At 46.6% G+C, this 11,090-nt stretch overlaps 1 protein-coding gene across 1 annotated transcript in view; it reads left to right on the top strand.

The window, feature by feature from the left end:
• The first annotated feature begins 6,721 nt into the window (after positions 1 to 6,721).
• Positions 6,722 to 11,090, top strand: part of Dpy19l3 (dpy-19 like C-mannosyltransferase 3) — a 50,907-nt gene continuing 46,538 nt past the window's right edge. The window contains exons 1-2 of the mRNA XM_090321907.1: positions 6,722 to 6,763; positions 9,649 to 9,782. Of these exons, the coding sequence (XP_090178033.1) occupies positions 9,680 to 9,782 (103 nt within the window). The 5' untranslated portion in view covers positions 6,722 to 6,763; positions 9,649 to 9,679. The remainder of the gene's footprint in view (positions 6,764 to 9,648; positions 9,783 to 11,090) is intronic.

Below are 11,090 nucleotides of genomic sequence, written 5' to 3'. Positions count from 1 at the left end.
AGGAATCTCAGTATATGGAAAGTGAAGGGTGTTTGCTCTGATCTGGTAGCCATGGCCACAGGCAACTGCTAAGCACTAGAAATACAACTAATATATCCAAAGTGTAATACATGTGACAGTTGTAGACACTTGAGTACAAAAAGAAACTTGAACTCAATTTTTAGACTGATTGATTGCATGTTAAAATGATATTTGACTCAAAAAGCTGAGATCTTGAGGGTTGCAGTTTGAAGGCAGCCCAGGTTAAAAAAAAAAAAAGTCCATAAGACTCTTACCTCCAATTAAGCACCAAAAGGCCAAAAATGGAGCTATGACTCAAGTGGTAGAGTGCTAGCCTTGACCTTAAAAGCTCAGGGGGCAGTACCCAGACCCTGAATTCAAGCCCTAGAACTAGCACCCCCCCCCCAAAAAAAAAAACCACAAATTCACAGTTGGAGAGAAGGGCAAAGTTGGCTGTGGGCTAGAGTGGTAAACCGAGTCCATTCCTTGTTCAGATTAATCAGGTATAACTCAAGAACATACTTGATTCTATGTATTCTTAGAGGGAGTCTTTTTTGTTGTTGTTTTGTTAATACTGAAGCTTGAACTCTGCCTCATACTTGGTCTGCTTGCTTATTACTTGCTTGCTCATAGCTGGTGCTCTTCCATTTGAACCATGCCTACAGCCCAGATTTTTGCTGGTTATTTGGGGGATGGAATCTCACACCCTTTTCTCCTAAGCTTGCTTTGAACTGTGATCCTCCAGATCTCCGCCTCCTAGGTGGTTAGGATTATAGGTGTAAGCCATTGGTACCCTACAACCCATTGGCTTCACAGCTCACATCTTCCATTTCTTGTTCTTTTTTTTCTACTTGTCATTGTATTAATTTTAGTACCATACTTCAGAAATAGTGTGGCTACATTTCACAGAAATAGGCACATCAATCCACATCTTACTCTTTGTATCTACAGTTCCTATTTAAATGCAGTGTTTCCAACTAGAAAAGGTGTTAGAAAATGCTATTTCAGGCTTAGGAGAAAAGTACAGCTGAATGTGACTGGAATTGTAGGCTGTATTTATTTCTGTTCCTCTACAGCAAATGGTTATGTGACATAAACAATGGTGGGAAGTCAGTGGTTACAAGGTCGCCTTCCCTGAGTAAGGAAGTATGAGGACAACATTTAAGTTCCACATGGAGAACCACCATTGAGCTTAAAAATTCCTTGCCTGACCCAGGCGCTGTGGCTCACGCCTTAATCTTAGCTACTCAGGAGACTGAGATCTGAGAAACTGGCCAGGTCAGCCAAGTCCGTGAGACTTCTCTGATGAAACACCAAAAAACCAGAAGTGGAGCTCTGGCTCCAGTGTTAGAGCACTCGCCTTGAGCAGAAAAAGCCAAGCGAGAACAAGAGGCCCTGAATTTAAGCCCCAGTATTAGGGGCACACACACACACACACACAAAATGTCTGAATTCAAAAGTGTTAGAAACGCTTCCATTTCTGGCTGAAAGTCCTTCCCAAAAACCCCCTCCCCTCAACAATAACAAAAAAAATGTGTGTATATATACATAGATACAAAGCAAGCCTGACGGTCTGTTTGGCATCTATGGGATTTTTCAGACATCTGTGTATCTGTGTATACACCTGTGTGTACACCTGCTGTGTAGGGAGTGACATTATACCCAGCCAAGGAAATAAGCAGGAAGGACCAGCGAGGGCTGCTGATTGTTGGGAATTAAATGGCTCACATTTGGCAAAAAAAAAAAAAAAAAAAATTAAGCTTTTGTGATAAGGCATCATCGCTTGCTTTAGTTGAATATCTTGACTATTCATATCCTCATTCAAAAATACACAACAGTTATTCTAGCCAGTGGAAAATGGAGAGAGAGAAAAAGTGTAGGTGGTAACCATGGAGATGAAAAAATCACCAGCAAGTAAAGTAAGAAGAGCAGGTGTTTAGGGAGATTAAACAAAATGGATCACTTGAAAGATTTTGCTAACTTTTAACTTGGTGGAACTAATCCTCAGACAAAGGCAAAGCCAGGCTAACCTGCTTTTAAGTTTCCCCATTCTGAATCACCTCAAACCTGGTTTAACTCAATGTGGATCAAAGGAAACACGATCAATGATGACTTGGAAGTGCTTTTTTATTGTTGTGCTGGTACTGGGGCTTGAATTCAGGGCCTTGTACTCTTATTTGGATTTTTCCCTTAAGGCAGGTGCTCTGACATGAGTCATGGCTCCATTTCTGGCTTTTTTTTTGGGGGGGGGCTGTTGAATGAGGGCCTGGGTACTATCCCTGAGCTCTTTTTGCTCAAGGCTAGCACTCTTAACACTGAGCTGCAGCTCCATTTCCATTTTTCTGGTGATTAAATGGAGATCAGAGTCTCACAGACTTTCCTATGTGGGCCGCCTTTGAACTATGATCTTCAGATGTCTGTTTCCTGGGGTGCTAGGATTGCAGGCATGAGTCACCAGCACCTGGCTTATGTCTGTACTTTTGTTGCCTAACTGGAGTTAAGAGACTCCCAGACTTCCTTGCCTAGGCTGGTATCAAACCTTGATCCTCAGATCTCAGCCTCCCTGAGCAGCATGAAGTATGAAAGTGAGCTCCTGCACCAAGCTAAACAATAACTTTTAAGACACTTGGAAAAATCAACCTTGGTATACAAGTGCAAAATTAATGAGCTGAGTGAAAGTGTTGGAAAAAGATGAGGCTTCATAGTTCTGTAAAAATATTGCAAATATCTCATTTCTCCCCAATCTTCTATAAATGTCACAGGATTCTGACCAAAATGTCTACGAAGTTTATTTGAACAAATAGGCAAAGTTGCTATTTACTGTGTTAAGTATAATGAAGTATGCACCCACTGCTCTAACAAATACCAAAAACCATTCTATTACTCGGTGTTAAAATTCCCGAGTGAATAAAAGCATGTAACTGTTCCAGAAAGCTAGTTTTAGTAGAATACTCCAGCTGAGCACAGAAAGAATGGACAGCAATCCCAGAACTTGGGGAAGCTGCGACAGGAGCTCCAGAACAGCCTGGGCTACTTTAAAAAATAAAATAAAAAAGTGGGGTGCTGGTGGCTCACGCCTGTAATCCTAGCTACTCAGCAGGCTAAGATCTGAGGATCAAGGTTCAAAGCCAGCCCAGGCATGAAAGTCCGAGAGACTCTGATCTCTAGTTAACCACCAGAAAACCGGAAGTGGTGCTGTGGCTCCACTGGTAGAGCAGAGCGCTAGCCTTAAGCTGATGAGCTCAGACCCAGAGTACAAGCCCCGCCAGACCCAGCCAGGCGTCATGGCTCACACCTGTAATCCTAGCTACTCAGCAGGCTGAGATCTGAGGATCAAGGTTCAAAGCCAGCCCCGGCACAAAAGGACCTGAGACTCTTATCTCCAATTAACCACTAGAAAATGGGAAGTGGGGCTTGGCTGAAGGGTAGGTCAGTAGCCTAGAGCTGAAGAGTTCAGGGACAACACCCAGGCCCAGGGGTGGGGTGGTATTCTTGAGCTGAAGAGCTCTGGGACAGGGCCCAAGCCAAGTTCAAGCCCCATGATCCACAAGAAAAAAAAAAAAAAAGCCAGACTCAAATGGCTTGTGCCTGTAATCATAGCTGCTCAGGATGCTAACATAGGAGGATCAGACAGGACAGGAAAGTCCATGAGATTCGTCCAGTGAACTACAAAAAAGCCAGAAGTGGAGCTGTGGCTCAAGTGGTAGAGTACTATCCTTGAGTGAAAAAACTAAGCACCCAGGCCCAGAGTCCAAACCCCAGTATTGGCACAAGAAAGGGAGAGAAAAAAAGAATACATAAAATAATGTTATAGTACTTGATATTGCCAGAGCTTAAAGTTACGCAGTGTTGGAAAGGGCACAGAGAAATAAGCACTGTAATTATTGGTAATAAAAAAATAACATTTTTTTGGAAGGGAGTCTGCCAATATTTATTATCATTTAGACTATGAGATCTAGCAATTCTATTTCTAGAAACATTTCCTGAAGATCTGCATATGTAAAGGAAGTGCTTTCGGCGCACAGTATATAGCTTGTAGCATAAAACCAAAAACAACCTAAATGTCCAATTAAGTGGGAATAAATTATGGCACCCATACAGGTTATGAGTTATTCATCACCATATAGCAAAAATATACCCCAAACTTTTAATTCCTTAAGACAATAAACAGAGCCGGTTGCCAATGCCTGAAAACTGTAACCCTAGCTATTCAGGAGGCTGAGATCTGAGGATTGAGGTTCCAAGCCAGCATGGGCAGGAAAAATCCATGATACTCTTTAATTTCCAATCAATCAGCAAAAAGCCAGAAATGGAGCTTGACTCAGGTGGTAGAGGGCCAGCCTTAATCAAAATAGCTAAGCAAAAGAGCAAGGTCCTGAATGAGTTCAAATCCCAGTAACGAGACCACTCCTTCCCCCCTCTCCCCAAAAAAGAAGAAATTATATATTAGCTAGAAGCAACAGAAAAAAAAATGTCATTATTCTGAGATAGAGATAAAGCAAACAGGTTTTTAAAAAATACGTAAAGGTGGGTATAGATAGATAGATGACAGGAAATGAAGAAATCAAGGCTTGCTCCTAGATTTTTTTTTTTTTTTGCGCAGGGAGGGGCGGGGCATGGAGAAAAAGAAGCGAGAGGAAGGTTATTTGCCAGTCCTGGAGTTTAAACTCAGGGCTTAGACACTATCCCTGAGCTTTTTGTGCTCAAAGCTAAAGCTCTAGCACTTGAGGCATAGCTATACTTCTGGCATTTTAGTATATGATTGTACATAAGAATTTGTCAGATTTGTCTCCCCAGGCTGGCTTGGAACCATAATCCTCAGATCTGAGCCTCCTGTGTAGCTAGGATTACAGGTGTGAGCCACCAGCACCTGGAAGACCATTTCAGAATACTAATACAAGCAGTGACAGATAGGTACTGTTTTGTTTACTTGGGCTAAGTGTTTTGCAGTGGTTACTCTTCCTAAGTGAGCCTACTTGAGGGAGAAAAAAAAATCCTATCCAATAAGAGAAAGGAAACTTTTAAGAAGGAATGGATTTGCATACTATTTATTAAGCTAGCAAATGCATATTTTATGCAGGGCACCTTAATGCAAAAGATTACAAATATAGCCGGGCGCTGGGAGTTCATAACTGCAATCTTACCTACTGAGGAGAATATGATCTGAGGATCACATTTCCAGCCAGCCTGGGCAGGTTAAGTCCATGAGACTATCTTTACTCACCTAGTAACCTGAAGTGGAACTATGGCTCAAAGTGTTAAAGCACTAGTGAGCAAAAAAAAGCTCAGACAGAGCAGACCCTGAGTTCAAGCCCCACAACACACTATATATACATATGTCTGTTCATCTAGATGTGATATATATTACAATTATACAGTCCCTGCTCTGATGCCCCTAGCAAGGAGGATACCCAGCAGCCAGGATGGAACCCTACAAATACCATCTGGAAGAGAGAAAAAAACAGCAGCTGGCATCATTTATTAAAGCCACCAGCAGATAGCGCCACCCATATGCATAGAAGGTGTGCTTGTTATGACTAGCAGTGGACACACCTATGCTCAGCCAGGCAGGGGTGACTTCTGGATGGAAAGCATTTCCGGTTGTAAGCAGAAGGGTCCCCCTTTTCACAGGGGGACATTATCAAAAATAAATTGTTGTTCTGAGTATGTGCTGACACACTGTCGTCTAGCTAGTAGGGATAAATAGAAGATTCCTGACCCTAGATGAGTGGGATCTGGAGGGAGGGGGGGGGGGTGTGTGTGCCAGGCCTTCTACAACTGGGTACTGGGACTTGTCTAAGTGACTCAGTGACCCAGTGGCGAACCCTTAGCATCCAGCAGCACAGGGGCCACGGGGGAATCTTTTAAAGGAACTGCGCACCTCCACAGGCCCCCCTGCCCACCAGCTCTCCAAAAGATCGCCTGTTACTCAGGAGGCTGAGATGGGAGGATCATGGTCTTGCAGCCTGAGGCAGCAAGGCCCGTGAGACTCCCCTGCACCGAGCCAGCAGCCTTGGGAGGAGGCCCTGCGGCCTGAGTGGCGGCGGGCTGGACTTGAGTGACAGCTCCGGACCGCGCCCAGGTTCCTGCGGTCAGACCCCGGGGCCCGCACGAAAAGAAAAACTAAAATCGGGAACCGCCTTCCGCACTGCGGTGACCCCTTCCTCACGAACAGCAGGGCACCTCCGATCACTCTGGTGTCAGGGGTACAAACGATCGACCGTCCCGGCTTTGGGTCCGGCGGCCACCAGGCACGGCCAACATCAGCAGTCGGCGCGAGAGGCGGAGCCAGCCAGAAGGCGGAGCCAGCCAGAAGGCGGAGCCAGCCAGAAGGCGGAAGTGGGCCGCTTCCTTCCGGCCGGCGCCGCACGAGACGGGGCGGTGCAGCGGGAGCGAGGGCGGAGCCACACCGTGATGGACAGTTCTCAGGACCTATGAATGCAGCCGCGGCGGACCCAGCCTCTACTCTCTCCCGGCGCGCCCACCTTAAGCAGCCGACGCCCCCCACCCCTCTATTCCGCCGCGGGCTTTGCACAAAGCTTCGTGGGGACGAGATTCGGACCCGGGTCTGCCCCGTGGTGTTTCGGAGGAAGACTTGTCTTGCGGCCACGCCCCCTCCCCGGCGACCCTCCCTCGGCGCCCGCGCGAACGGCACGGCCTCTTCCCCTTCTTCCCCTTCTTCCCCCTTCCCTGGAGTCGCTCGCGCGCGCGCGCGAGGGGAGCGGAGGCCGCAGGTCCGGGACTGCGCGTTGGGACCCGTTGGGTGAGTGCTGGCGCCGGGGCAGCCAAGGGGAGCGTCGAGGGGGCGAATGGCTGCATGCACACCTCCACACACACACACACTCAGACTACACACATACACCCCTGGCGAGTTTTAGGGCCACCTCACCCCGTGCGTGTCAAAGGGGTCCGGGGGTCCGGCCGGGAGGGAACTCGGGAGTAGTGCAACTTTGCAAAACGACCTGTGGTCATCTGCTTGCTTGCTTGCTTGCTGGCTGCCCTAGCGGACGTGGGGAGGGGGGGGGTTGGGGAACTAGACTAGGACACCCCCCTCCCCCAACCCCAGCCTTTTGCAGTCACTGGGGTGGACTGAGCCCTGCAGACTGCGGGTGGGGGGCGCTCAGGGTGTGGCATCCCGTTGCCCTGCCCTGCCCAGGGATGCTCAGGACTAAGCTGAACACTGCATGAAGGCAGAACTGTGCTCAGGATCCCTTTGCAAACTTTTTGTTGTTGTTCATGTCGGTCCTGGGGCTCGAAGCCAGGGCTTGCAATGCTATCCGGGCACTCTCTCCCACCCCCCACCCCACCCCACACACACACACACACATAAAGCTGGTCATCTACCACTTGTGCCACAGCCTGCCTTCCAGCTTTTTATGCTGAGAAACTGGAAATCAGAGTCTCATGGACTTGCCTGCCTGGGCTGTCATGGAGCCACCATCTTCAGAGCTCAGACTTTTGCTAGGGGATGACTGGGGTATGCCACCAGCCCCTGGCTTCCTTGGCACCTGAATTAAGTTGGCTTTTCTTTTCAGGTTGCTGGAGCAACTTTTTTAGAGTTTGTGCAACTTGTGCAGTCTGCATTGCAGTTTACGTTTTGTTGACTTTCTGTCTTCATCATGTTATAATGTGTGCAGTATGGGGTGGGATACTGAAAACGGATCTCCTTCTTTAAAAAAGACTGTAAAATGAAGTTGTTTGGGGTGTTTGTGTGTGTGTTGGGGCTTGAATTCAAAGCAAGGCTTGGGGGAAGTGGTGGGGGGGCTCTCCCTAAGCTGGCCACTACTATTTCAGCCACAGTTCTAATAGACTCTTCTGCTTGGATTAGCTGTTTTTTTTTTTGGGGGGGGGGTTGCCAGTCCTGGGCCTTGAACTCAGGGCTGAGCACTGTCCTTGGGCTTTCTCAAGGCAAGAGCTCTATCACTTGAGCCACAGCACCACTTCCAGCTTTTTTCTATGTATAGGGTACCAAGGAATCGAACCCCGGTCTTCATGCATTGCATGGTAGGCAAGCACTCTACCACTAGGCCAAACTCCTGGCCCCAGCTTAGGCTAGCTTTGAGCTGTGATCTTTAGCTAGGATGGACAGGCCTAGAGCCACTGGAGTCAGCCACAAGGTGTTTATCTTTAGGTGCCTGGAAGTGTAGGTTTTGATGAGCTATGGAAACAATCCTGGCAAGTACTGATCATCCCTAATAAATAATTAGTGAAACGCTATTCATTATTTAGAGGGAAGCAAGATGTTCTGGGGACTGGAACCAGCTTACTCACTGCCACCACACCCCCGCCTCCTACTCCCAGCTTCCAAACTCAGCTTCGGCTTCCTATGGTGACTCCCACTGTTTGCTCCCTGAGCAAGCAGCTGTCCTGATTAGCATGTGCACATGCACACACACACACACTCACTTAACTCACCACCCATCCTCCTAGATGCCCTGCAGTTTGCATGCAGAATTATTGTCAGCAATAACAGGTGTTCAACTTCAGATCTCTGAACTCAAATATGTGTTTCTGTTCGTCAGAAACCTGGCTGTCAATCCAGCGTTCTGTTGAATCCGTGGCTTTCATGTGGGTCCCATGTGGCCATATCTGTATGAGACAGAAGTGCCACTATTGCAAGTGTCTGTGGCTACTTGGGAGGCTGAGATCTGAGGGTCATGGTTCCAAGCTGGCCTGGACAAGAGAATCTGTGAGACTCTTATCTCCAGTTAGCCAGCAAAAAGCTGGAAGTAGAACTGTGGCTCAAGTAGTAGAATGTAGAATGCTTGAGCCAAGTGGGAGCTTGAGACCCTAAGTTCAAAAGCTCTAGAAATGATATTTTAAAGAAATAAGAAGGTGGGCTCACTCCTGTCATCCTAGCTACTCAGAAGGCTGAGATCTGAGGATCAAAGTTCAAAGCCAGCCCCGGCACTAAAGAATAGGAGACTCCTATCTCCAGTTACCCCCTAACAATGGGAAGTGGGGCTATGGCTCAAGGGGTAGGGCAGTAGCCTTAAGCTGAAGAGCTCAGGGACATTGCCCAGGCCCAGAGTTTAAGCCCCATGACCAACAAAAAAAAAAAAAAAAAGAAAGAAAGAAAAGAAAAGAAAAATAAAGAAAAAAGAAGTGGAGCCAGGAGCTTGGAGCTTAGCCTAGTAGTAGAGCGTTTGCCTGGCATGCATGAAATCCTGGGTTTGATTCCTAAGTACCACATGCATAGAAAAAAAAAGTCAGAAGTCGTACGATGGCTTAAATAGAATGCTAGCCTTGAGAAAGCTTGAGAAGTGCCAATGCCCTGATTTCAAGCTCCAAGACTAGCAAAACACGCACACACGCACACACATATATGAAATGAGCCTGATGCCGGTGGCCCATTCCTGGAATCCTAGCTAATCAGGAGGCTGAGATCCGAGGACCATGGTTGAAAGCCAGCCCAGGCAGGGAAGTTCATGACACTCTCATTTCTAATCAGTTACCAAAAAGCCACAAGTAGAACTGTGGTTCAAGTGGTAGAGTACTAGGCGTGAGTAAAAAAGCCAAATACGAGTGTTTAGATTTTTAAGTTTAAGTTTTAGTATGAGCACAAACATTTAAAAAGCAGAGGTGAGTTGGGTTCGATGTGAGGGGACGCTGCCAGGAGATGACCTTTCCTCTCCGTGTGGTTTGTAGGAATGGGCAGTAGAACAATGCACCTAACACCATGATGTACCTCCGGCAAAGGAAAGGGTTAAAACCCATAGAACTTTCTGAGGATTTTCCAGCACAAGAAGAAAATGGGAAGTTGGAAAACAAATTGCCAACCGGTAGGTAATATACACTAAGCAGCAGTTTGGATTTCTACATTTAAAAAAAAAAATCATCTTAAAAAATAAAATGTTGCTGGTACTCTGGCAGTAGGGTTTGAACTCAGGGCCTGCATGCTTCCCTTAGCTTTTTTTTTTTTTTGCTGAAGATTGATGATGTGTACCTACCACCTGAGCCACAGCTCTGCTTCTGGCTTTTTGGGGCTGAGTCTCACGGACTTTCCTGCCTGGGCTAGCTTTGAACCACGATCCTCAGATTTCAGCCTCCTGCATGGCTATGATTATAACTTAATAATATGCTTTTTGTATGTGCTGATGAAGGAACTTGAACTTATCCTGGGCACTATCCCCAAGCTTCCTCTGCTTAATGCTACCACTTGACCCACAGTGCCACTTCTGACTTTTTCTGAGTAGTTTATTGGAGGTAAGAGTCTTCCAGGTACTTTTCTGCCCCAGCTGGCATCGAACTGTGATCCTCAGTTCTCGACCTCCTGAGCCACTAGGATTACAGGTGTGAGCCACCATCAGCCAACAACAACATGATTTTTGACAAGGCTTCTGAGGACTGCATGCAGTTTTTCGTTTTTCTTTTTTTACTCCATTACTGGGATTTGAATCCAGGGCCATGTGATTGCTTGGCTTACTTGCTTAGAGGACACTGTAACACTTTGTCCCCAGCGCAGCTTTTGGCTGGTTAATTAGAGCTAGAGTTTTATGGACTTCTTCTGCGTAGACTGACTTAGACTTGTGATCCTTGGTTCCCAACCTCTTTTTGTAGTGAGGCTGACAGGCATAAGCTGCCAGCGCCCAGCTCAAATACTCTTTTGTTCTACTCTTTAAAATTAAAACGTAGCTTTGCTTCACTTTACCAAAGTAGTATTTATTCATGTCAAAAAATATACAAAACCTTCAGAAAACTAAATCAAAGTAAGCAAGAAGGAAAATAACTCCTACAGATTCTCCAAGACTACCACAGATACTGCTTGCTGTTTAAAAGTCACTGTTGGGGCCTGGAGTTTGGCCTAGTGGTAGAGTGCTTGCCTAGCATGCCCACAGACCCGGCTTCAACTCCGTGGTACCACATACAAAGAAAAAGCTGGAATGGTGCTGTGGCCCAAGGGGTAGAGCTCTAGCCTTGAGGAAAGATTCTGTTGTGTGGTGGGGCTCCTACCTGTTAGAGAGGCTGAGATCTGAGGATCAAGCTTCAAAGCCAGCCATGGCAGACAAATCAAAGTGAGTCTTATCTCCAGTTAACCAGAAAAAAAAAAAAATGAAAAAGAGAAGTAGAGATGTAACTCAAGGCTTGAG

Source organism: Megascapheus bottae, chromosome 31 (genome assembly GCF_031878675.1).
Source record: "Megascapheus bottae isolate mThoBot1 chromosome 31, mThoBot2.hap1, whole genome shotgun sequence".
Classification (NCBI taxonomy): Eukaryota; Metazoa; Chordata; class Mammalia; order Rodentia; family Geomyidae; genus Megascapheus; species Megascapheus bottae.
This window is presented reverse-complemented; position numbering and strand designations above follow the sequence as displayed.